The sequence below is a fragment of the Nerophis ophidion genome, linkage group LG11 (genome assembly GCF_033978795.1).
Source record: "Nerophis ophidion isolate RoL-2023_Sa linkage group LG11, RoL_Noph_v1.0, whole genome shotgun sequence".
In the NCBI taxonomy this organism is placed as follows: Eukaryota; Metazoa; Chordata; class Actinopteri; order Syngnathiformes; family Syngnathidae; genus Nerophis; species Nerophis ophidion.
This window is the reverse complement of record NC_084621.1, coordinates 45,420,344-45,448,334: the sequence shown is the minus strand read 5'-3', so window position 1 is coordinate 45,448,334 and position 27,991 is coordinate 45,420,344. Positions and strand designations below refer to the sequence as shown.

Here is a 27,991-nt window from a genome sequence, read left to right as displayed (position 1 = left end):
TCCGTCACTCGCTCGCTAGATAAGGTCTGGCTGTTGGTTTCTATGTTATTGGGACGAGAGGGAGCGAGAGCGAGGGAGCTGCGGCCCGCACCCATCCCCCACACCCTGTGCAGGCGCCGAGAAACCGAGAGGGGAGGGGGCATGCAAAAGAGAGGGAATGTGCATTGCTTGTCTCTGTTGCTGCAAGGCTAGGCCAGGGTGGAAAAACTGTGGAAAAACCGCATTTGTGTTGGTCTCAGTTGAAAATAACCTGTAAGGAAGCTTGCATAAAATATACTTTTTGAGTTTTGTTTGGGATTTCTGTCACAAGAGCAGACGTGGAGGATAATTAAAATATTATGCATAGGAAAAAAACGCCAATTGGAAAAAAAAGACAATGCCGACGTTGGCGTTCCAGTCCGGGTTTTGCAGGCCTCCGTGCGGCTCAGTAAAATGGCTGTATCTAACCAAGCCTCGTGTTGCTTGGGTTCGCTCCCTGCCTCTACCCGGGCTTACTAACAACTCCCACAACATTTTCTCCTTTTCCACGCATTGTATGGAGCCTCCATCAGCTCTTTAACCCCAATTCGCGGAACCGGAACCAACGGGGGTGGCAGCCGGATTCGGTCCGGTTCGCGCGGGCGGGCGGGGATGAATCGGCACCGGGATAAATGGTTGTAAACAATTCGATGCTAGCTTGTAATTGTGACTGACTCGCCGAGGAGAGGGAGAGAGGTGGGGTGGAGGGGGGTAAATATCATGGCCGCTCAGGTCGCTAGCGCCGCCACTCTCAACACAAGCCCGCCTTCCGAGCTCAAAAAAGCGGATCGAGAACCCAAAGAGGATTCGGGACCAGGGGAGAAGCAGTCGGAGAAAAAGCAGCCCGGCTTGGACGGCGAATCGCCGGGACGAGGGGATCTGCAGGACGGCGCCGACGGTGGAAATGCAGGAGGAGGAGGGGAACCTGAGATGAAGAACGGGAATGGGAACCCGCCCAGGGCTAACAATAATAGCCAGAATGACAGTGTTGGACCAGAGGGAAATAACCACCCGGGCATGGTGCATCACCACAACCCCGCTTTTCCTCCCCCGTCGTACGGATACAGTCAGCACTACAGTCGGGCCCCTTTTCAACAACATGGCGGACAACAAAGCCCTGGCATGGCCGCGGCTCAGCAGAGCAACATTATGGACTCTTACCAAGCGAATTCCAACGAGCACGGCTTTTCCAACCACCAGTTTAACAATTACAGCCCGTTCCCCAACAGGACGCCGTACCCGGGCCAGGCCTACGCTATGAACTCCCCTCGTAGTACACAGGCGCCGCCAGCCGGGGGGCAGCCAGCTAAGCAGCAAACACCAGCGGGAGGACCCGCAGCCATGGCAGGATCTTATAATAACCAGAGATATAACATCGGGAACCCCCAGCCGACATCGACGCCGACCCTCAATAAACTGCTGACGTCTCCGAGCTCCACACGGGCGTACACAAACTACCCGCCCGGCGACTACGGCGGCCAGGAGGGCGCTAGCAAGGCAGCAGCAGACATGGGCGCTAGCGGCCAGTATGGAGGCAGCAACCCGGCTTGGCAACAAAGAAGCCACCACTCGTCGCCTATGAGCCCTGGAAGCGGCGGACAGCCACTAGCTAGAACACAGGTAAAAAATAAATTAATCACATTTAAACCCTAACGTGACGAGTTTCCCCCCCAACGGCTCCTTCCCTCCTCCTAACTAGTTGACAACGTAGCAGGCCAGCCATTGTCTCATACACTACTTCGCTAAGACTCTAAAATGGCTGCCTGCCGTGTGTGTTTTCACTCATAGCAGCCAGCAAAACACTCGTTTTCAGCTCGTTTTTTGAAGCTAGAGGCGGACACAAGAGCGAGGTTTTGATGTCAATGCGACGTTGGGGATTTTGACGAAGCTGCGGAGGCCCGACTTTGTGAACCAGCCAGAATCCACACCGAGGGACGACGGTTCGTTTTAACCCCGCTAGCATTGCTAGCTGAATGTTTCTAACAAGGCGTTTGCGTTTTTCTTTGTTTATATTAAGTTGAACACGCCCGGGTGGATTTTCCTTTCATTTCGGTCAGTAGGTGTACTTGTCATATTTCTTGGCGCACAGCTATAATTTGCTGGCAACGACGGAAGGAATGCGTTACGCTTCACACTCGGCCCCGCTGTTAGATAAGTCGCATCTTTTTTTTAAAAAGAATAAAAAAGCCACATCCTCAAATATCCCGCAATATGTCACTAAAATGACGTAATTATTTGCAATGCATACGAAGGCTTATGTGAATTTGGTTTCGAATGCTTGTGGCTGGTTAACGAGATCGGGCCGGTGGCTGCAAGCCTGCAAGTGCAAGATTGCAGCGTGCAACGGGGATTTGAATTGTGGAGGTAAAAAATCGGGCTGTCAAAGCCAGGAGATAGTTGGTCTTGGGTTGACATGCTAGCTCCGATCTGATTGGCTCCTAGGCCGCAGCTCATGGCCATTTATAATTACATGTGATGCGGAGCAACAGTTACTGATAAGAGCGGCGTTAACTCGTCACAGGGTCACTGGAGGTATTCCAGCTGAGGCCTGCTTTCTGCAAACACGCCATATCCTATTGCATCTTATGATGCTTTACATTACAATGACCCTCTGCGTGGCTTAATGCAGGATCATGCAGCAGCTCCTCTCCCACAGTTAATGTGTAAAAGCAAATCAACCATTATGGGAGTTGCAGGCCACAAAGGTATAGCCAACTAGACCACTCCTGCACATAATTTACAAAATGACCACAGATCTCACAAAATGGGTATTAAAAATGTCCCGCAGGTATTATTTTAGTGATCGAGTAATTTATGGGGGCAGCACGGTGTAACGGAGGTTAGTTAAAGTACCAATGATTGTCACACACACACTAGGTGTGGTGAAATTTGTCTTCTGCATTTGAGCCATCCCCTTGATCACCCCTTGGGAAGTGAGGGGAGCAGTGGGCAGCAGCGGTGCCGTGCCCAGGGAAAAGTGCACCTGCCTCACAATACGAAGGTCCTGAATAGTCCTGGGTTCAATGCCGGGCTCGGGATATTCCTGTGTGGAGTTTGAATGTCCTGCCCGTGACTGCGTGGGTTCCCTCCAGGTACTCCGGCTTCCTCCCAATTCCAAAGACGTGCACCTGGGGATAGGTTGATTGGCATAACTAAATTGGCCCCAGTGTGTGAATGTTGTCCGTCTATCTGTGTTGGCCCTGCGATAAGGTAGGGACTTGTCCAGGGTGTACCCCCCTTCCGTGGAGATTGGCTCCAGCGCTCCCCCGCCATTCCGAAGGGAATAAGTGGTAGAAAGAGGATGTAAGAGGGATGTGTACTATGGCTATGAGTTTTTTTTTTTTCCCTTGGCCACAGTCTGGACCCCCTCTCCAGGGGCCCAGCCTTTGACCGATTTTTTTATTTTATTTATTTATTTATTTATTTTTCTCCCATTTCCCCTCACTTGTTTACCTATATCTCACCTTTTTTGTAAGGGCCACCGGAAGTTGGCAGACCCGTCAGCGATCCTGTTCTGTCTCCCTGTAATGTTTGTCTGCTCTTGAATGGGATTGTGCTGAAAATGGATGGATGGATGGAGTAATTTATGGTTTGGTTTGTCCGATTAATCGGATCAAAAATACTTTTGGGGGACGGCGTGGCGAAGTTGGGAGAGTGACCATGCCAGCAATCTGAGGGTTACTGGTTCAATCCCCACCTTCTACCATCCTAGCCACGTCCGTTGTGTACTTGAGCAAGACACTTCACCCTTGCTCCTGATGGGTCTTGGTTAGCGCCTTGCATGGCAGCTCCCGCAATCAGTGTGTGAATGTGTGTGTGAACGGGTGAATGTGGAAATAGTGTCAAAGCGCTATGAGTTCCTTAAACAAGGTAGAAAAGCGCTATACAAGTACAACCTATTCACCATTTACTCTATAGCCTAATTGTGTATTTTATAGAAATTGTTGGAATACAAAATATTTTTCTGCATTACGTAATCTTCATTTTTATTTTTTCAAAGAGTAAATGCACATCACTTTTAACACTTGTGCATTAATAGAAAAAAACTCAGCTGTTAGCTGCCACACTGATCAAGGCACCCATACACACCACTGCTCACCATCCATCCATTTTCCTACCGCTTGTCCTTTTCGGGTAGTGGGGGGTGCTGGAGCCTATGTGTGTTATATTGACGCGGCTGTGCGGATACACATTTAAAGTTCCGGTTTGGATTTTATACATCTTAAATGATCAGTTGAACCAACAAAGTTTAAATCAATTGACTGGATGAATATAATCAATTAATCATTGCTGGCTTATGTAACTAAATCAGTGATGGAATGGTTTGTTTCGGACCGCCTTACATTGAGGAACATCACATTTTTAAAGTTATACAATTTAACAAGTCCAAAAAAGAGTAGGGAGAAGAAGCACTTATTTATTAATATTAGCCCTTTTCCATCAAGATTCATTACCATTATATCTTTCACATGTTCATTCCTAAAATATTTTCTCTGCTTACATTCTGTCATTTAAATTTTTTACACTTTCTGTGTTTGTCACTATTTTCTAATTTAAGTAAAAATTGTAGAGAATGTGTAGCAATAGATAGATAAATTATATTTACTCGCTCAATGTGAAACGTAGGCCTGGGTGTTATGGCCAAGAAATAAACTCTCTAACTTTTTCATTAACCATTCAGTTAACGATTCTTTACGTTTTTCCCCCTACTTTTTATAAAAAGCTAAGAATACAAATGATCGGGGTAATTCCAAAGAGGTTTTGCTTTTATTTGTTCAAAACTATTTGTTTGAAATGACGCTGTATATGTTGCATCTTACTTTTAGCAACATTCTTATTTGTATAATGTTGTCTTTTTAAACCTGTTATAAGTTGTACTGTTTATGCAATCATTTTCAAAGAAATAAAGTAATAGCTTCCTCTGGGAGGCAATCCTTCTGCTTGAATTAAGAAAAACTCTTGCATCTTACTTTTAGCAACATTCTTATTTGTATAATGTTGTCTTTTCAAACCAGCTATAAGTTGTACTGTTTATGCAATCATTTTCAAAGAAATAAAGTAATAGCTTCCTCTGGGAGGCAATCCTGCTTGAATTAAGAAAAACTCCTGTAAACAAAAATGTTGCATAGTACGTTGCGTGCAAATACAAAATAATCTCCACAATTGAGATTAATAAAGTGCAAACTTTACTAAAACGAGCGTTTTGCAGCTGCACATGCGTGTACGAGCTGTCCGGTTTGGATATGCACAGCAACAGCTTTAGTGATCGATCCGTGCATTGTTCTCTTTTTTCATCATACATTGTACCTTGTGTAACTGATTCCATCACAGTAACTTGCTTTTTAGGGATTGTTGTTGTTGCGGTTTTGGTGCTTCATAAAGAGTTGCATTTCCCCACTTGGCTTGATGCTGTTTCAGATGCTGAAATATGTTTGTTGTGTTGCTGCCTTTTTTTAAAGAAAGTTTGCAGCGTGCAGTCACTTGTTCCCCGCCTGTTGCTGCAAACCTAAAAAAAAATTGAACAATTTTTTTCTTTAGCAGAAACGTCTCGCATTGGCCTTAGCAATGTTTTGCTATGCTTGTAAAATCTCTGGTAAGGAAGTCAGGGGGTGTGCGAAGCCTACAGAAGCTAATGGGAGTAAAAGGTATGCCAGGGCAAGGGGGAAAAAAAAACATCCATATTTAAAATTATCTGCAACATAACACTCAAATTTATTGATTAAATTGATATATCACTGAGGCCTAGTCAAACACAAACATCATTTATATAAGTCTTGCAATGATTATTATTTAATAAAAAATCTTCAACATATTTTATGTTGCTCCAATTAATTGTTTAATAAGTGTATATAATTGAAATGTATAAAATCGGGACGCAAAAATTTAATGTTGTGTACATAGATTTCGTACGGCCGCTGCAATGGACCACACACGAGAGCAGTGGTGTGTTGGTGCCATGATCTATGTGGCAGCGAACACAGTTTGTAAAATAATAAATGTAGTAAAAAATTTAGAACACTCTTTATTTGAACTATTTTCCCTAATTTATATATTGAGACTATAAAGTGTGTTGTACTGATTACTCCATTAATCAAACAAACTAATCGATAGTTTACTTGATTTCTCAGATAATCAATAGCTGCAGCCCTAATTTATAGTAACACATTTTCGGGCCAATGGCCATAAATGAAATTGCTTACTGGATGATTTCCAGAGCACACTAATGTGCTGCAGCCCAGTGGTTGGAAATCAGTCAGGTTCAAGATTCAAGAAGCTTTAATGTCAATTCCACCATTTTTCTCACGCATATTTGATCATTTGAAACCAGGGAAAATATAGCGTAACACTTGTTGATTGGACAAAGTGACCACCTATACAGTATGTAACAGTAGTACAATTGAATAAATATCCCAGATAGCAAAAACATACATACCAATATCAATTATTGCCCCTGATGCAAATATACATAGCAATAAGGATTAATGTGTATCTTGGTGCAAATTTGACACAAAAGAAGCAACACTGTTGAGTAAATAAAAGCACCAGATAGTGCAGATATAGAAACACCAAACAAATATCCCAGATGGGTTAGTGCGTCTGCCTCACAATACGAAGGTCCTGAGTAGTCTGGGGTTCAATCCCAGGGTCGGGATCTTTCTGTGTGGAGTTTGCATGTTCTCACCGTGACTGCATGGTTTCCCTCCGGGTACTCCAGCTTTCCCCCACTTCCAAAGACATGCACCTGGGGATAGGTTGATTGGCAACACTAAATTGGCCTTAGTGTGTGAGTGGGAATGTTGTCTTTTTGTCTGTGTTGGCCCTGCGATGAGGTGGTGACTTGTCCAGGGTGTACCCCGCTTTCCGCCCGATTGTAGCTGAGATAGGCACCAGCGCCCCGCACGACCTAAAAGGGAATAAGCAGTAGAAAATGGATGGATGGATTAACCAATATACATAACAGAATGTTGAAAACAGAAACAAACATGGTGCAAACGAACTGTACAAAACAGAAATAACATTGATAATGCTATAGTGTAATTATAACAGAAGTAATACTGGACAATCAAGATCCCAGCTGCATCAGAGCGTAAGGCAGGGCACACCCTGAACAAGTCCCCTCCTCATTACAGGACCAACACAGGTCCTGTAAAATCAAATCTAAAGTAGATCAAATCTATTAGGTAAAAACATAACACAGTAAATATTAAACTTTTGATTAGAAAAATAATTATTTTTCTTTTTCAGTTTAGGACAGTGACATCACAATGATGTGTCTGTGCATGTTTGCCATGCAGTCAGTTTGTTGTATTTCCATCAAACACTCTTCTATGCAGCAAAGTATTTTTCCAGCTTTGTCCCATCCACACTAAGAAGCGAAACTGAGTCCACACTTTTGATTTTCACAATGATGCCATTGCATTGTTAATTCTAACGCCATCCCACCAATCCACCACTGAATATAGCACTTTTGTGTTTTTCTTCTGTGACTTTGGCCCAATTCACTGTCACTCACGTAAGGAGCGCCTTTCGCTACACGATCGGTACCAGAAGACAGGATCGGTCCACGCACGTGCAGAGACTACGTAATTTCCTGTCAAATTACAGTATTATACGTCCTTGCACGCCGTCACTGTTATCTTAATTTACTTTTTACATTACAATCATTGTTATACGAAACTTTAGATATAAAACACATCATTTAACAAAACAGTATTTTGTTCTAAACCATACATATCTGTACAGAAACCAAAGCAATCTACTTGGCAGTGTTGAATGACAAATAAATTAATCCTTTTGACTATTTTTGAATATAACAATCCACAATACTGCCAATTGCAAAGTTTACTTTTTGCTAGCTTGCAGATATACATTTAGGTGTACCTTTAATAAAATAATGCCTCACATTAGGTGCACTGATAGTAGAGTGAAAGTGATTGAAATTATGGCGAGAATACTCCCTGATTTTTCAAATCAACCCTTTGTTCATGTTCATATTTTTGTTCTCCTTTCCTATTAGGTAAGATTTTATTTTTATAAAAACATTAACACTATACAATAACAAAGCACGTAAGGTTGCAGATTCCCTGTCCTAAAAACTGCAAGAAAGGAAATTATGTCGTTTTTGCTTTTGTGTGGACCAATTGTGTCCTCCGGTACTGAACATGTCGTGACAGCGCCCCATGGATACCTTACAGGATGCTGTAGTATTGTTGTGTGTTCCAGGCTGTTTGATTGTCAATCCACGTCCTAATTAATACAACAATACACAACTTACAAGATGCTAAAATACGGTTTACAGCAAAACAATTCTAATATGTGGCGAGAGTGAATTGTGTGTTTAAGGGGTCCTATTATTCAAAACAAATATTCTTATCTGTTCGTACCTGTTTTGTGTATTTGGGATCCCCATAAGTTTCGAAAATTTTAAACTAAACCATGGAGGCATGCAGCAATAATTATAAAACAATCTTGCATTCTTTAAAACTTGCTTGTAAGGAATGTTTTGGAATTTGTTATTTCAGGGACATATCTTGCCATAGTTACGCCAGTGGATATCTCCATATGTCTAGCCTACTCAACTGGTGGCCGCCAAAACACATCCGGTCCTCCAAAGTTCTTCATTTGGTCCGCTGAACACCCAAATGAGCTTGATGAAACCAGTTTTGCTTGGGTTGCTTATGTATGCAGTACTCCCGCTGCCCCACAGGTGGCTACAGAAAGGCATTTGTGTTACAATGGGGTGAGTGGAGACTACTCATTCAAACCAAAAATATTACTATCGACTCAGAAAAAAGAAAAAATGGATCACGAAAATCAGACTGTGAACAGCGACTCGACAACAAAGTATGGCTTTATTGACAATGCAGTGGGAAAGGTGCTGTGTTCACTTTGCAATGAAGTAAACACAGTCTGGAAGGAATATAACCTGTGGAGGCACTTGTTGACGAAACATCAAAAATATCAATGAAACAGTGCATGTCTAGTCTCTTGAAACTGCTGCCCTCTTTATTATGTTGTTGAACGGCACTGCCATAAATGGTCGAATTTTACACGAAGTGCTTTGCACGTGTCCGCCTTTTCTATTCAGTTCTAGTCAATAAGTTCCTTATTTTTCCTAGTGCTCTTTTTGTGGGGCAGACAGGATTGTACATGCACATTCATGCTAAAATTCTTTACTGTTGCCATTCCTCATGAAGAGTAGTGCATAGTTCTAATTTTTTATCTGTCAGTAAACTCAATATGGAAACTACGACATGGTTGATGGGGTGGAGACGCAGTCAAAAGGGGGCTTGGCCTGGAGGAAGGCTTCGGCACATGGATAAAACCGCCCACAAAATGATGCATTCTAAAGAGATAGAGAGCGGCTTATAAATTAACCTGCTAAATTTTGACCAAAGAACCACAATTACAAGTTATGTAGACCACAAGGAAGTGTTTTAAACCTAGAGGAAAAAATCATAATATGACCCACTTTTATGCGGGTAATAGTGGGAATGGCAGAATACAATAAGTTTGCAAAATAATAAATAATATATTCTGTGTTTTTTAGGGGTGTAACAGTACACAAAAATTACGGTTTGGTACGTATCTCAGTTTAAAAGTCACGGTTCAGTTCATTTTCGGTACAGTAAGAAAACAACAAAATATACATTTTTTGGTTATTTACCAAATTGGTAAACAATGGCTTTATACTTTTATCATCGGGAACATTGTAATAATTCTGCCCACGTTAATCAACATTAAACTGCCTAGAATTGTTGCTCAGATTAAATAAAATGACAAAACTTTTCTTCTACATATAAAAAGTGCAACATTAAACAGTTTCAAGTCAGTTCATCATGATTAATTATCACAGCATTTGGGAATCCTGTAGTTGATTTTTATTACGTAAATGTTATATTTTTATCAACATGTGATAGCAGGGACCCTGCCTTTCAAAGCTTTTCTGTCCAAAAAAAACACACACACACCAACACACACACACACACACACACACGCACCGCAAAATGAGCTAACATTACGCTAAAAGCTAATTAGCCTTCACCTCAAGCCAGAACTGCAAGCGAGCTGAGTTTAAAGGCCTACTGAAATGAGATTTTCTTATTTAAACGGGAATAGCAGGTCCATTCTATGTGTCATACTTGATCATTTGGCGATATTGCCATATTTTTGCTGAAAGGATTTAGTAGAGAACATCCACGATAAAGTTTGCAACTTTCGGTGCTAAGAGAAAAGCCCTGCCTCTACCGGAAGTCACAGACGATGATGTCGCAAGTGTGGGGGCTCCTCACATATTCACATTGTTTATAATGGGAGCCTCCAACGAAAAGTGCTATTCGGACCGAGAAATTTCCCCATTAATTTGAGCGAGGATGAAAGATTCGTGTTTGAGGATATTGATAGCGACGGACTAGAAAAAAAAAAAAGTAAAAAGTAAAAAAAAAATTAATCGCGATTGCATTGGGACAGATTCTGATGTTTTTGGACACATTTAGTAGGATAATTCTGGGAAATCCCTTATCTTTCTATTGTGTTGCTAGTGTTTTAGTGAGTTAAATAGTACCTGATAGTCAGAGGTGTACGTCCACGGTTGTCTTGACGCGCAGTGTCTCAGAGGAGTCAACGGCAGCTATGGACGGGGCAAGCTCAGCTTTCCTCCGGTAAGAAGTGACATTTTAACCACAATTTTCTCACCGAAACTTGCTGGTTGACATTCCGTCGTGTTTCATGTTCGCTTGACCGCGCTGTGATCCATAGTAAATTTTCACCTCCAGGAATTTTAAACAAGGAATCACTGTGTGTTTGTGTGGCTAAAGGCTAAAGCTTCCCAACTCCATCTTTCTACTTTGACTTCTCCAATATTAATTGAACAAATTGCAAAAGATTCAGCAACACAGTTCTCCAAAATACTATATAATTATGCCGTCAAAGCAGACAACATTTAGCTGTGTGTGTGCGCGTAGCGCTCCTACTTCCTAAAAAAACTGTGACGTCTTGCGTACATGTCATCGTTACACAACGTTTTCAAGACGAAACTCCCGGGAAATTTAAAATTGCAATTTAGTAAACTAAAAAGCTCTTATTGGCATGTGTTGCAATGTTAATATTTCATCATAGATATATAAATTTTCAGACTGCGTGGTGGGTAGTAGTAGTGGGTTTTAGTAGGCCTTTAAGTTTCTAGAAGGTCTACGGGCTCATAGTGATGTTAGTAGTAGTTGACTGGGAGGTGTTTATTTGGGGAGAGTACGCTGCCTTATGCTCACCTGCTAAACACCTATCTGCTCGACGCTGAAGCATTTACTACATGCGCTCTGAATACGCACTGCTGATTGGCTGTTACCGTTTTGAATATGCACTGCTGATTGGCTGTTACCGCTATATATGTAACCAATCAGATGGTTGTGTGGGAGGGACAATGCTGGGTGCTGAGACAGAGGCAGAAGAAGCAAAGCAGCTTGTCAAAACTTTAGCTTAGAAACTCGTTCCGTACACCCTGTACCGAACCGAAACCCCTGTACCGAAACGGTTCAATACAAATACACGTACCGTTACACCAGTAGTGTTTTTACAACACACATTTCCTGTGCTTCTTAACACATTATTCCTTTCTCACTTTTAAGTTTTCTGGATGCAGTTTTCATTATAAATGCAATTGTTTAAAAAAAAAAAATCTTCCTAGAATTGCAAGGCGAGGTTTGTCCTCTAGTTTTTGAAGATGTGTGCATGTCGCTGCTGTGTCTGGCATGCCACAAAAGTTTGACTCTAAGGAACCCCTGGCACACCTCCCCATTTCCTCCACCCAAGCCAATCAGAAGGCAGTCCACCATCTCTCACAGCACCAAGGGTTACCCTTTGTCTTATGGAGATTAGCCATGTGCTGTTCTTATGTATTTCAATTCATTTTTCTTGCATCTGCAAAATGTCATGCTATTCGCAAATAGCTTGTACAGCTGATGTTTGTTTTTCTCCTCTTGCACATTCAGGGATTATTTTAAATGGAGGTATGGTGTGGCATTTAAAGCAAATAATTACATTAAAGGGGAGTCATAAATATTGGACTTTGAATGAGTTTGCGCTCATTCCCCGTTCACTCCCAGTCTGTTTTGAAAGTACTTACTTAATTTGTGGCTGTGCATTCATGCACAGCGAAACGGCCTTCTCCAGGAAGAAAAAAATACTTGGACATGACTCAAAACAGGAGCACAGCTGGTATATGTTTGTAATTGGGCGGACTGCCCTTCATTTGAAAGGGAATATATTCAGCACTAGTGATAAAATTTAAAAGCCAATTTTACGTGTTAACTAGAGGTGTTTCGACCTGAAATTGGTATATTATCAGTGGAAAAACAAGTATCTGATTGAGGTATGTTCTGATCAAGGTTTTATACTGCCATTTACCATACCGATCATCCATGAGTAAGCTTGGCCGATACCCAAACCAATCACTTGTATTAACTGTTCATTTTTTAAATCTATTTATGGTGACTGTTACTTTATAACAACACATTATTTCAGCTCGTCCTGTGTTCTCTTACTTTGTGTGTAATATGTTCAGCCTTGTCCTCCAGTGATAATATTACGTGATAATGATACTTATGATGCAAAAAATTGCAGATTTGCTATACTGGATTATGGAGATGATTATTGTTATTCAAGAGGAGCGGTTCCACATTGTGTATGGAGACACATAATTGGCTGTTTGTCAGCCGAGGGACAACAAATATATACAGTGTCAACGAGAGGCAAACAGTGTTTGTGATCTTTGATAAAATGTATTAATTGGGAATGGCGATCACATTCTTTTTACCAAAATAGGCACACTCCTAATTGGATTATATCAGTTGTTTGATCCATTTCACTTGATTAAGCCTTTTTTAACATTCCACTCTATACAATTATAAGTATGTATTATTTGTGCTGGCGTCAGATCAATATCGGTATTTTATCGAAAGTGTAAAGTTGTATCGGGACACATTTTTTATCTTTTTAATGTTTTGCACTGCATTTATAACTAAAGTATTTTCTTGTGCTTATTCATATTTTTGATGTATTTTTGGCATGTATTCCTTTTTCTGTAGCCGCCTGGTTCCATGGACCCAATGGGGAAAATGAGAGGGCAACCGTACGGTGCTGGTAGCCCATACAGTCAGCAGTCACAACAGGGGCCTCCCACAGCGCAGCAGAGTCCTGGATATCCTGGCCAGGGGTATGGACCCCCAGGTCCTCAGCGATACCCAGTTGGAATGCAAGGACGAACCCCTGGAGGCATGGGTGCCATGCCCTATGGTCCACAGGTATTGATCTTGTTGAGTTTCTGCCTTCGTCTTTAGTTGACCTCACCATCTGTCTTGTGTTCTAGATGGGGTCCTATGGATCTGGAGGATATGGTTCACAAGGCCAGGGCCCATATTACGGCCAGCCTGGTCAAGGTCCCCACCCAAGCCAGCATCAAACACCCTACTCTCAGTCCCAAGCAGGGCAACCAGGTGGCCAAACATCTTACCCCGGGCAACCACACCCGCCACCAAGTTCAGCGCCGCACACTCAAGGGGGATCCCCATATCAACAACCTCATATGCCCCCATCTGGTCCACCTCAAGGCCCCCCACAGTCTCAGCCGCCCTATTCCCAAACGTCGGCCTCACAGCCTGGCCAATCCCCGTACCAACAGCAGGGGCAAAGCGGTCAAACCCCACAGCAACCGAGTTCCCAGGCTCCCCCAGTACCCCAAGGGCAGGCCAGCTACCCTGTATCTGCGCAACCACCACAGCAGACCCCATCGCAACAGCAGCAGACACAGTCCCAGCCACCCCAGCACCAACAGGGCCAGTCTGGAGCGTACCCACAGAATCCTCAGCAGCAGCAGCAAGCACAGCCGTCACCTTATCAGCGCTTTCCTCCTCCACAACAGGTGCTGATCAGATCAGAATCTTATTCATCCACGTCGTTGTACTTTACTGTACAAGCATCTGTACATCTGGCAGTGTACTTGAACATGTGTTGGCTTTTTTAGGAGCTATCCCAGGACTCTTTTCAGTCCAACGCCCCACCATCTTCGCAGCCAAAAAGTGGTCCAGAGGACAGTCAAGGCCGTCCTTCCAGCCTCCCGGTCAGTCATGTATGCATCAGCTGGAATACAAATACTTTTTCACAGTATATTTTTTCTTTTTTTAATCAGAGTTAGATTTTTGTTTTTGGTTTAATTGGATTATTGCTGCCGAAGGATCTGTTTATTTTTGCTCACTTTTGATGTACAAACCCCGTTTCCATATGAGTTGGGAAATTGTGTTAGATGTAAATATAAACAGAATACAATGATTTGCAAATCATTTTCAACCCATATTCAGTTGAATATGCTACAAAGACAACATATTTGATGTTCAAACTCATAAACATTTTTTTTTTTGCAAATAATCATTAACTTTAGAATTTGATGCCAGCAACACGTGACAAAGAAGTTGGGAAAGGTGGCAATAAATACTAATAAAGTTGAGAAATTCTCATCAAACACTTATTTGGAACATCCCACAGGTGTGCAGGGTAATTGGGAACAGGTGGGTGCCATGATTGGGTATAAAAGCAGCTTCCATGAAATGCTAAGTAATTCACAAACAAGGATGGGGCGAGGGTCACCAATTTGTAAGCAAATTGTCAAACAGTTTTAGAACAACATTTCTCAACGAGCTATTGCAAGGAATTTAGGGATTTTACCATCCACAGTTCGTAAAATCATCAAAAGGTTCAGAGAATCTGGAGAAATCACTGCACGTAGGCGATGATATTACGGACCGTTGATCCCTCAGGCGGTACCGCATCAAAAACAGACATCAGTGTGTAAAGGATATCACCACATGGGCTCAGGAACACTTCATAAAACCACTGTCAGTAACTACAGTTGGTTGCTGCATCTGTAAGTGCAAGTTAAAACTCTTCTATGCAAAGTAAAACACATTTATCAGCAACACCAAGGAACGCCGCTGGCTTTGCTGGGCCCGAGCTCATCTGAGATGGACTGATGCAAAGTGGAAAGGTGTTTTGTGGTCTGACGAGTCCACATTTCAAATTATATTTGGAAACTGTGGACGTGGTATCCTCCGGAACAAAGAGGAGTTCAAAAGCCAGCATCTGGGATGGTATGGGGGTGTATTAGTGCCAAAGTCATGGGTAACTTACACATCTGTGAAGGCACCATTGTTGCTGAATGGTCCATACAGGTTTTGGAGCAACATATGTTGTCATCCAAGCAACGTTATCATGGACGCCCGTGCTTATTTCAGCAAGACAATGACAAGCCACGTGTTACAACAGCGTGGTTTCGTAGTAATTGAGTGCGGGTACTTTCCTGGCCCGCCTGCAGTCCAGACATGTCTCCCATCGAAAATGTGTGGCGCATTATGAAGCGTAACATACGACAGCGGAGACCCCGGACTGTTGAACGACTAAAGCTCTACATAAAACAAGAGTGGGAAAGAATTCCACTTTCAAAGCTTCAAAAATTAGTTTCTTCAGTTCCCAAATGTTTATTGAGTGATGTCAAAAGAAAAGGTGATGTAACACAGTGGTGAACATGCGCTTTCCCAACTACTTTGGTACATGTTGCAGCCATGAAATTTTAAGTTAATTATTTTTTGCAAGAAAAAAAATAAAGTTTATGAGTTTGAACATCAAATATCTTGTCTTTGTAGTGCATTCAATTGAATATGGGTTGAAAAGGATTTGCTAATCATTCCGTTTATATTTACATCTCACACAATTTCCCAACTCATATGGAAACGGGGTTTGTAGTCAGGTTTAATCCGTTTACATTCGGAATGTACTCGAAGTCTGCTCTCCCTCACATAATTTTAGGACCTGTCAGGATCCATTGATGACCTGCCTACTGGTACCGACGGTGCACTGAGTCCTGGTGTGAGCACGCCAGGGGTTTCGAGCAGTCAGGGTGAGCAGAGCAACCCGGCCCAGTCACCCTTCTCGCCTCACACATCTCCACACCTGCCGGGTATTCGAGGCCCCTCCCCTTCCCCGACCGGATCCCCTGCCAGCGCCAGTACACCTCGTGCTGGACCGTTGTCCCCTGCCAACATGCCAGGTAAATGTATTTCTTCACAGAATATTTTTTTGTACATTCCGGTGTTATTTTCTTGCCCTTTAGGCTATGTCAACACAATAACTACACACTACGCGCCACCTGGCCTTTCAATCACATAATCACAATAAATACCCAAGTAAAGGTATTGGTTTTGCTCCTGCTAACACAAGGTCAATTTGCTTCTGTAGGCAATCAAATGCCTCCGAGGCCATCAAGTGTGCAGTCAGATGGCAGCCTTCACCCTGGCATGAGCCACTCTCCACTGGCCCCTGACAGAGGTACACTATAAATGCAATTATCATGTAAGACAGGGGTGTCAAACTCAGTTCTCATGGTTATAAAACCATATTCAGGAACTCTATTGTCTCCTCATATTATATACTTGCCCTGTATTTAGTAACATATTTTTCAAAATGGTGCACACCTTATTTTGAAAATGGATATCAAAGAAGAATACGCCTGTGGAATATGCTCATAGTGTACAGCCAAATAATTTTTGTAATATCCTGATTAGAGATGGTTATCTATCACACTTGAACCGATATGGTACCAATCGCCAATACCTGTGAATCAAGTAAACCAGTATACAACAGTGCTGATTTTTGGTACCTTTCTGTGTGTTCATGTGGTAATAAATGATCTTTTAACAATATTTGTAATTTAATATTTAGCACTGAGGTGTGCTGTCCAAAATTTACGTCACTGTGACACTATTGTTCTTACACTTCTGAGTGTCATTTGCAGGTATGCATTCATTTCAGTTTGTCCTGTTCCGATATCAATATTTTGCTACACGTACCAAAATGTATTTCTATACTTTTCAAAATAAGGGTACCCCAAAAATAGTCATATTGTCTTAATTTTAATACAAAATCTTATGATGTATTAAACATATTTCTTATTGCTTTTAAAGATCAATTTTAGAAGGTTGAATATAAAATCAAAATACACAATGGCATTTTCTGATTGCACTCAAATAACAATTTACAAGTGTATATGTTACATATAGCCTGCCATAATCTGGGATTAGGTTGGAGTAAAATAGAAAGCCCTACTGGTATTGTAATAAATGCTTCATGATTTATGGTTGCCACTCTAGGTCTGGCATTGAGACACATACAACATTAGTAAATACTAAAAACTAGGGCTGCGAATCTTTGGGTGTCACACGATTCAATTCAATATCGATCTACTCCAGTCTGCTGACATATAAGCAGAGAAGTAGGTTTAAAAAAAAAAAAAAAAAAGCTTTTATAATTGTAAAGGACACTGTTTTATCAACTGATTGCAATAATTTACATTTATTTTAACTATTAAACAAACCAAAAATATGACTTATTTTATCTTTGTGAAAATATTGGACACAGTGTGTTGTCAAGCTTATGAGATGCGATGCAAGTGTAAGCCACTGACACTATTGTTCTTTTTTTTAATAAATGTCTAATGATAATGTAAATGAGGGATTTTTAATCACTTCTGCTGAAATTATAACTAATATTGATACCGTTGTTGATAATATTCATTTTTGTTTAACTACTTTTGGTTTGTTCTGTGTCGTGTTTGTGTCTTCTCAATTGCTCTGTTTATTGCAGTTCTGAGTGTTCCTGGGTCAGGTTTAGTTTTGGAATTGGATTGCATTGTTATGGTATTGCTGTGTAGTGGTTTGTTGGATTGATAAAAAAAAAAAAATCGATTGAAAAAAAAAAAGAGATTCGATTCTGAATCGCACAACGTATTTGAATCAATTTTTTTCCCACACGCCTACTAAAAACAATACTATGGCTATAAGTACACAGCTAAAATGTAGCAGGTAAAGCACACATTGTTAAAGATATAGCACCAATTGTAGGAATTTGTCACAAAATTCAGTCCTTTCATTTGCATTAGTTTACGCTGCGTGGACTGTTTAGACTGCACTAATAATTGGCAACAAGCAAAGGAGCTGTTTATACGTCTACATATTGGCACAGCAGGCAGCTAGTTAATTTCATTACCTGTTGATCTGACTGATTATTTGTTGAGTTAGTTTTAAGATGAAGCTAATATTGTTATACTTTATTCATGCCACCTTTGGCAAGGCATGTTTTAAAGCAGGGCTGCAGCACGGTGATGTCGTGTTTAAAGCTACATCTTTATCGATAGTTTTGAGCCAAAATACCTCCCTATTGCCCTTCACACGCCCTCTTTATTAACCAGTAGAATTGTTTATTGCAATTCTTTCTCTCCAAGATGTTTGTTCTTGTATGCTCTCTCAGCATACAAGTGGATGTTTTTTTAAACATATTTTTTTGTGTTTTGGCATTTTGTTCTTGAAAAATTAGCTATTTGAAAACTCCAGCCCGAGGTCAAGACATTACCAAACTGTTTGTCTGTAGATTGGGAAAACCAAGCTTTTGAACTCTCCGACCTCATTTATCTAAACCGAATGTAACAACCGAGCACGTGTGCACTTTGCTGAATAAATGACACCATGTGAGATTAAAAAACCCAACATGAATCATGTTGTCGACCAGCCTCTGTAAAGTGGAGCATCGATTTTTAAATATAACAAAGTCCAATACTGACATCAGGAATTTCAGCAAAAAGAGAAACTTGGCTGATTAAGCCAGGTGATTTTGCTATTCAAGGCCTCTGGTTGGCCAAAACACACATGTCAGCCAGCGAATATGTTTTTATAAGGACAGAGAACTTTTCAAAATGCTGTTGTATGTGGACATATCTTACCCCCGAAGTCTAAAAGATGTACATATATCCTCACGCAGCAGGGTGTGTCATTTAAATACATAGTGCACTCATTTGGCCTTCAATGCAAGTGCAATGTAAATTGGTTATCTTTTTCTGAACAATACCTGTCTCCGCACAACATTTCAGGGTTTATGCAGAGAAACCCTCAGATGCCACCTTATGGTCCCCCTCAGTCAGCTTCTGCGTTGTCGCCTCGCCAGTCTTCAGGTGGACAGATGCATCCTGCGATGGGTCCATATCAACAAAATAACTCCATGGGGGGATATGGACAACAAGGGGGACAATATGGACCCCAAGGTGTGTATCATTTTGAATGCTTGTAGACATTATTTATTTCCCCTGACTTGATTTACTACCTTTTTATTTTTTTGAAATGTTTTAACTGTTTTTAAACCTGTGGGCTCTATCTCTTCCACACACAGGCATAGCATAGCAAGCTATCGCGAGTCGCTCCCTCTAACTCTGTTGCAGCTATTAATAGCTGTCAAGCAGAAAGTCAGCTGACGTAGCAGAGCCTCCTGTCAGTGGAGCTCAGACTGTGACGAAGGCTTGTTGCTCTGGGAACATAGCTTTCACTGCTAGCACAGAATCAAAAGAAATGTGTGCCTTATGTACACAAAGACATTGTTCTCACTGAATTGTCTTAATACACAGATATTAAGTAGTTAGTCACTGTATATATTGCTGTATTTTCTTTAGGTTATCCTCGCCAACCTGGTTATGGCAACATGCCCAATGCCAACTTCACAGGAACAGGCATGGGTCAAATGGCAGGTCAAGGTGGGGGACAACCGTATGCGGGCATGCCCCCAGGAAGGATGCCTCAAAATCAAATGGGGCCACGTCCTTATGGCCCTGGCATGAGTCCCAACATGGTCCCAAACATCCCTCCGAACATTGGCAACATACCGCCCCAGGTGGGCTCTGGGATGTGCCCTCCTCCAGGAATGAACAGAAAGGCCCAAGATCCTGGAGCCTTGCAGCACCCCGCCTCTAACTCAATGCACAACAGGTTGGTATTTGCTCATGCCTCCTTTTGATTTACTTTATTATGCTGTCTGACACTCTGACTTCTGTCCCCCTTTCCAGGATGTCTGGTTATCCAAATATGCCTCCAGGCATGATGGGCTCAGGCCCTCCTTATGGCCCTCCTATTAATAACATGCCCGGAATGATGAACACCCAAGGTGGATCACCTTATTCCATAGGGCCAAACATGGCCAACAACTCTAGTGGTAAATTATGCAAATTGATTTCACCCGATTTTAATATTTTGTTTGTGAAGCCAAATCATATCAAGTATTCCTAAATTAAATGTGCATAGGTATGGCTCCAAGTCCAGAGATGAACAATAAAATGAATAACAAAGTTGATGGGGGAGGAACACCTAAACCCGAGCCCAAATCTAAGGTACATTTGCTTTTGTGTTTGATAAATTATGTTTTACTAAAAACAAACACACCTACTAAACATGGGTTTAACTTTTGTCACACAAAACAGAAGTCCAATTCTTCCACCACGACCAGTGAAAAGATAACGCGTCTGTATGAGTTAGGACCAGAGCCTGAGAGGAAGATGTGGGTTGACCGCTATTTGGCTTTCGTTGAGGAAAAAGCCATGCCCATGACCAACCTGCCTGCTGTAGGACGCAAACCTCTTGACCTCTTTCGGTTGTATGTGTCAGTGAAGGACATCGGAGGCATGACACAGGTACTTACTTATGTGTGTTTGTCATTTTAATGTATTCCTTTCTCTTATCTTTAACATTACTTTACATTGTGATTTGTGTCTCAGGTGAATAAAAACAAAAAATGGCGTGATTTGGCCACAAGTCTGAATGTGGGTACATCTAGCAGTGCTGCCAGTTCTTTGAAAAAGCAGTACATTCAGTGTTTGTACGCCTTTGAGTGTAAGATTGAGCGTGGCGAAGACCCACCTCCTGAGATTTTTTCAGACAACAAAAAAAACCAAACTGCAAAGGTCCAGCCCCCCTCGCCAGGTTAGCGCCAAACCATTGTCTTTCTAATGTGATCTATATTTCTGTGTCATTAAAATGATTTGTCATATTTATATTTGTCTGCTTCTCTCTACTTTCAAACTGAAGCGTCCCTCTGCTCCACAGCTGGGTCAGGCTCTCTGCAGGGCCCTCAGACTCCCCAGTCAACCAGCAGCTCTATGGCAGAGGGCGGAGACCTCAAGCCTCCAACCCCAGCCTCCACTCCTCATTCCCAGATGCCTCCCATGCCGCCTGGCTCCAGGTGACTTCCTCATTTGACTATTGCAGTGAAACTGTTCATAAATTGGTGAAACTAATTGTATTTTTTTCTGCCATTCCCACTATTACCATTTCAAACACCCTCATTTTCTCCTTCCATCCTAGAAGTAGTGTTAACCTGCAAGACCCCTTTTCTGAAGGTAGTGATCCTGCCTACCCACGTAAAAACATGACACCTAACTCAGCTTATCAGTCTGGTATGAACACTTCAGACATGCAAGGTCGCATTGGCCCCTACGAACTCAACAAGGATCCTTTCAGTAATATGCGAAAAGGTAAAAAGGCTTGCTAAATAGGCGAGAGCTGAATGGATCATAAAATGGTTCCCTAAGTAACGGCTCAGTTAATTTGCACTAAACAGACTTTAATTTTGAATGCATCCTCAGTTGGGGAGCAATTTCTTCCTGCTAACCAGGGTGGGAACAGCGCGATGGGCGACCAGCAGCAGCAACCGCTACAACAGCAGCAGCAGCCTCCATTCAATCGTGGACCACCTGGAGCTATGGGCACAATGCCAATGGGGCCCAGACAACAGTATCCCTATGGACCAGGCTACGACAGGAGGTCAGAAATTCTGAATTTTAAAGGTCACTAAAGAATGTTGATGAAATTCAGGGGCTAATTCCCTTTGCAAGTCAGAAAGAGATACTGTCTCTGTAATTCCATCCATCCATTTTTCTACCGCTTATTCCTTTTGGAGTCGCGGGGGGCGCTGGTGCCTATCTCAGCTACAATCGGGCGGAAGGCGGAGTATACCCTGGACAAGTCGCCACCTCATCGCAGGGCCAACACAGATAGACAGACAACATTCACACTCACTCTCACACTAGGGCCAATTTAGTGTTGCCAATTGACCTATCCCCAGGTGCATGTCTTTGAAAGTGGGAGGAAGCCGGAGTACCCGAAGAGTACCCACGCAGTCACAGGGAGAACATGCAAACTCCACACAGAAAGATCCCGAGCCCGGGATTGAACCCAGGACTACTCAGGACCTTCGTATTGTGAGGCAGACGCACTAACCCCTAATACCTTAATTTCAAGATTTCCGCACGTCATTAAACAGCATTAAAAAGTCAAATGGATTTTGCGAAAATTAATGGTATTACATTTGATGCCCAGAGGCATTAGAAATATAATATAATTGTAGGTCGGTATCTTCGGTAAATCGATTCTTGGAACAATAAATGAAAAATTAACTCAATAACTTTGCCGTCATAGATAAATTGCAATCTCCCTGAGTTTGTTTTTTTGGCTCTGGCATTCAAACTACCAATGGTCTCACTTTGTGCATCGCTCTCGGCACTTGAGCATGCTTATTTGACAGTAGAATTACAAAAACAGAGTAAGCCTCTTGTCATTCATCCCCAGTCTTCGTTTTGGTACGCGCATGCGGGACTTACTTGCAATTCTTTTCCACTCTTTTCCTGTGTGTAGTAGTGGTAGTGACACTCTATTGTTGGAGTTGGAACTAATCATTTTAATGCAACGGTTACTTTTAATGTGCACATAGTTTCAAAACCGTAGAAGCAGATCTTGGCGAAGGTGGGCTGTGTAAACGCAGGGAATTATGTCTTAACAAGCTGACCAAACATAGCTCTTTTTTCCCCCCAACTTTATTTCAACAACAAAATGACGCACAAAATTCAAACAATCAAAACATACAAGTAAACTTGTCTATTTAAATTTTTTCAAAACATGTACTTAGAAATGACCTTTCTCTATAATTTTCAAACAGTAATTAAGAAATTCAAACAAAACTACCATAAGAAAAGAGTAAACAAAAGAAACATGATGTTCTGATGTATTGTGATGATTATGTTCTTTCCCAGATCTGAGCAAGGAATGGGTCCAGAAAGCAACATGGGATCTGGTGCTCCTCAGCCAAACTCTATAATACCTGCCAATGCCGACGCTGGGATGTATTCGCCAAATCGCTTTCCACCACAGCAACCACGGTCCGTTAACAAAACCTCTTTATACAATATTACGTTGGCAGATACTGGCTACATGGATGGAAGACCAAATGTAATCGACTGTTGTCTATTTGATTTTATTTTTATTATGATGATATAGAGTATATTGTGTGATCGACTGTTGTCTATTTGGTTTTATTTTTATTATGATGATATAGAGTATATTGTGTGATAGCATAATCACATACCCTTGAATTTGTATATGTTATACATCTTCCCTTGTGGCTCAAAGTTTTTCTAAGTCTAAAGAAATATAGTGATTGAAAATATTGATGAAACAAAAAAACATAAAAAGTCAGTCCTATTAGTAAATTTAACCAACTCAAATAATTATACAATGAATTATCTTTTGAATAAGAAATATTTTCATGGCTAAGCTGGCATTGACAGTGTATCATTTGCAGACATGATTCCTATGGTAATCAGTATCCTGGACAAGGAACGCCCCCTACTGGCTCTTACCCCAATCAGCAGCCTGGAATGTACCCACAGCAACAGCAGGTAAATGTCAAACTGCGCTATGCTAATGAGCAGAGTTTAGTACACCGAATTCTGACCATGTTTTCTTTGTTTTGTTTTTTTAGAGCTACAAGCGTCCTCTGGAAGGAGGTTACCCTCCTTCAAAACGTCATGAGTCAGAGTACAGTGGGTCTTTCCCGGGTGGACAACCACCACCACAGCAACAGCAGCAAGGCGGCGTACCTACACCATCTCCAGTACCGCAAGAGCCGTACAATCAATACAGCGGCAGTGGACCATACCCAGGCTCTGAACGCCGCCCCCCTGGCCCAGGCAATCAGTATCCATTTCCCTTTGGCCGTGACAGGATGCAAGGAGCAACAGGTCCTAACGCTCAGCCCGCCATGCCCCCTCAGATGATGCAGCCGGGCCCCGAGGGTCCTCAAGGAGGCATGTGGCAGGGACCACGAGACATGAACTATCAGAACTACCATGGTCGGCAGGGTGGCCCTGGGGGCCCGCCTCAGGGACCCGGTTACCCAAGCATGAGCCGCTCTGAAGAGATGATGTCATCAGAACAGCGAATGAATCATGAAAACCAGTGGGGTGGTCAGATGGGACTGAGGCAGCCTCCGTACGGTCCAGCCGGGCCGGGTCAACCGATACCTCGTTCTGTGCAGACCAACTACCAGACCTCGCAGGGCGTGCAGAACCACATTCCACAAGTATCCAGCCCTGCGTCCATGCCCCGCCCAATGGAGAGCAGGACATCCCCAAATAAATCTCCCTACATGCACGGAGTAATGAAAATGCAAAAGGCCGGCCCTCCTGTGCCTGCATCACATATAGTGCCCTCTTCAGTGCAGTCACCTTTAATAAGGCGGGACATGCCTTTCCCCATGGGTTCCATCGAAGCTAGCCACCCACTCCTGAAACCACGTCGGAGACTCACCATGAAAGAGATCGGTATGTCTCTTTAACAGCATTTTGAAACTGTTGGTATTTCAAAAGTAGTTACTGACTCTGCATGTGTTCTCTGTGATTGTGAGTTCTATGTTCTCCCCATGTTAGGTTATGATTGTTGATTATTCCGCTGCTGATAGGTTGCATCTCCCTTTTACCCTGCACTTAACCTAAATGGAAGATGGGGAATTTTTTAGTTGGTGGTCATGATAGTTTTTTTTCTTCTTCTTAACGTAGGAACCCCAGAGGCATGGAGGGTCATGATGTCATTAAAGTCGGGTCTACTGGCTGAGAGTACCTGGGCCTTGGACACAATCAACATTCTCCTTTATGATGACAGCAGTATTTCGACTTTTGATCTCAATACGGTGAGACTTGATTATATTTTTATCATATTCATCATACTAAGCATGGTGTTAATGTCTGTATTTTATAATTGAGCACATTTATCTTCCCCATTAGTTGCCCGGCCTACTCGAGTTGGTCGTTGAATATTTCCGTCGCTGTCTCATTGAGATCTTTGGCATCTTGCAAGAATATGAGGTGGGGGACCCCGGACAGAGGACACTACTTGACCCTGATGCCTTGAAAAAAGTATTGGATAGCACAGAAGAAGAGGAACTACAACCAGACGATGTAGATGTGGAGGATGAAGACGATATGGATGAGGAGGAACAAGAAATAGATCTGCAAGCTCATGTAAAACAGGAAGTTGAGCGTAAGGAGTGTTTCAATGAAGGAGATGAAAAGACTGAAGACGACGATGGAAAGTGCAAGGGTTCTTCATCTGACCAAACGGGCTCATTACCTATTTTATCTGCCCAGGACAGACTTAAACAGGGCAGCAAGTTTGACAAGTTTCCTGTAAAGGTGGTACGAAAGAGAGACCCATTTATCGCTGCCCAGACCAACAGTCACAGCAAACTTCAAGAGTTTGACAGTGGATTACTTCACTGGAGTGCAGGTGGTGGGGACTCAACAGATCACATTCAGACACACTTTGAGCCCCGCAAAAACTTCTTGGATCGCCGAGAACGAATACCTGTACCCCAAAGTCTGCTGAAAAGACGAGTCAGAGAAGATATCGTTGAATATAATTTGCCAACAGAAGAGGAGAAAAAGATTCAAGATGATAAAGGCTGTAAAGAGACCTCAGGAAAAGCCACAGTCTTTGAAGACAGTCCTACCATGGCTACTGAGGAGGAGAACAAATCTGAGTCAAAAATTGCTGAGAATAACCAGGAGAATAACCGACCTATTCCTTCTGTGGGTAGTGTGCTGACACATCAGGCAAACACCATCCTGGAGGATGAGCCTCACAGTAAAGATGAGGGCCCGCTGGTTTCACTAGCAAACTGGCAAGATTCACTTGCTCGACGCTGCATTTGTATTTCCAACATCGTCCGCAGCCTCTCCTTTGTTCCAGGCAACGACCACGAGATGTCCAAGCATCCAGGCTTACTCCTGCTGCTGGGTCGCCTTATTCTGCTCCACCACCGGCACCCTGAGCGCAAACAGGCCCCGCTCACCTACGAGAAAGATGAGGACACCGAGGAGGGAATGGGCCAGAGGGATGAATGGTGGTGGGACTGCTTGGAGCTCCTGAGAGAAAACACACTGGTCACCTTGGCAAACATCTCAGGCCAATTAGACTTGTCTGTGTACTCTGAGAGCATCTGCTTGCCTCTGTTGGATGGTCTACTCCACTGGGCCGTCTGCCCTTCAGCAGAAGCCCAAGATCCTTTCCCCACTTTGGGTCCACACAGTGCTTTGTCCCCTCAGAGACTGGTCTTGGAGACGCTGAGCAAGCTCAGCATACAAGACAACAACGTGGACCTCATCCTGGCCACCCCACCTTTCAGCCGATTGGAGAAGCTCTATGGGAATCTTGTGCGGCAAATTGGAGAGAGGAAGGTGGCTGTCTGCAGGGAGATGGCTGTGGTTCTACTGGCCAACTTAGCACAGGGTGATACGCTGGCTGCACGGGCAATTGCCGTTCAGAAGGGCAGTGTAGGCAACTTGTTAGGCTTCCTGGAGGATAGTCTGGCTGCTACTCAGTTTCAGCACAGCCAGAGTTCATTGCTACACCTGCAGGGGATGCACTTCGAGGCTACAAGCCCGGACATGATGAGGCGAGCTGCCCGGGCTTTGCACGCTTTAGCCAAGGTAGAGGAGAACCACTCTGAGTTCACACTACATGAGTCCCGGCTCCTTGACCTTTCAGTGTCCCCCCTCATGAACTCGCTGGTCTCTCATGTTATCTGTGATGTACTCTTTTTGATTGGCCAGTCCTGACAGCTGTAGGGAGCTGTGGCTCCTCACCCCCACTTCCCTGATATCATTGCTTGTGTGCAACGGGGCAAGGAAAGGTTGAACGTGACTCTTATTTATGAAAATCCACAGATTCCATTCTCTGATTCTTGCTCTGAGACTTGTCATCACAGAGCTGTGCTGGATTAAAAAAACCAAGAGAAGCCCACAAAGTGACACAAACTCACAAAAGAAATGCCAACTGGATGACAAGAGAGCAGAGCAATGCCACAGTGGAGAAACTTTTCTGCACTTGGGGAGAAAGTACTTTTTAATAAAGATAAATAAATAAATAAATAGCTGAAAAACAAAAACTGTAACCAAAGTTGCTGTCTCGTTTACAGTGAGTTTGGGAGAGGCAGTGTGCCCTAGCTCTCCTCTCAGAGGTGGCGTAGACTGACAAAAGTGGCCTACTGGTTCTAGTTGCTGTAGTTGGAGTATCACCAGTCAACCCAACACGCAGCAACATGCTGCCAATAGACACCTTCACCGGGGAGGCCTGTGCAGTGTGCAGTAGATTGTAGGACATTTTCTGTACCGTACTGCTCTTCAGTGACAGCAATCTGTAAACTGCGTTTCTCACAGAAGTGGACGATGAAGCTCTACTCGAGTTTGTTCGTCATAGTTTGGTGTTAAAACAGAAAATGGCTTTCTTCCCCAAAGTATCAAGAACACCCTTACCTCCTTTTATCCCTTGATTGTATGAATACCCCTATGAAAAGAAATCACCTCTTAGGACTGGTTTTCAACTTCGAATACAGCTTTGCTGTGGTGTGTATATATAATGTTGTACATTACACTTCTTCTTGTGTCTGTCTCTGTCTGTGTCACTATTCTCACATATTATTGGTGAGGGATAGAGGCTGACTCGACGTCCTTTACTTCCTGCTGATTAGACCCACTCTGGTCTCTCCACAGCTCAAAGCTTTTATTTCCTGGTACCACGCAAACTAGATGAAATACACACATCTGACATGTTTTCTTCAATCATGGATTCATCATATTTGTATTTCAGACTATGTAGCTAAGACATGTAAATTCCCCCCTTTCCCTTTTTTTGGCTCAATGAATATCATTTATTCAGTATGAAATCTTTATACTATATGTTCCACGTGGTAAGAATAAATGTACATTAAATCTTCCTAAACTGTTTAA

The 27,991-nt window shown here is 42.7% G+C and overlaps 1 protein-coding gene across 7 annotated transcripts; it reads left to right on the top strand.

Moving 5' to 3' along the window:
- Positions 1–395: 395 nt before the first annotated feature.
- Positions 396–27,991, top strand: arid1aa (AT-rich interaction domain 1Aa). Of its 7 annotated transcripts, none has more exons than XM_061916111.1 (21): positions 396–1,638; positions 13,101–13,316; positions 13,382–13,933; positions 14,036–14,131; positions 15,871–16,111; positions 16,300–16,389; positions 18,983–19,153; positions 19,556–19,868; positions 19,946–20,091; positions 20,181–20,266; positions 20,357–20,566; positions 20,651–20,855; positions 20,961–21,114; positions 21,240–21,271; positions 21,344–21,406; positions 21,518–21,695; positions 22,961–23,086; positions 23,509–23,605; positions 23,689–24,529; positions 24,764–24,894; positions 24,989–27,991. In XM_061916111.1, exons 1-21 carry the CDS (start codon positions 739–741, stop codon positions 26,819–26,821), a joined length of 6,681 nt encoding a protein of 2,226 aa, XP_061772095.1. In that variant the 5' UTR covers positions 396–738; the 3' UTR covers positions 26,822–27,991. The 7 variants fall into 7 exon arrangements, with proteins under 7 accessions (XP_061772095.1, XP_061772094.1, XP_061772093.1 ...); XM_061916110.1 differs by having other exon boundaries at positions 21,237–21,271; XM_061916109.1 differs by having other exon boundaries at positions 20,979–21,114; positions 21,240–21,406.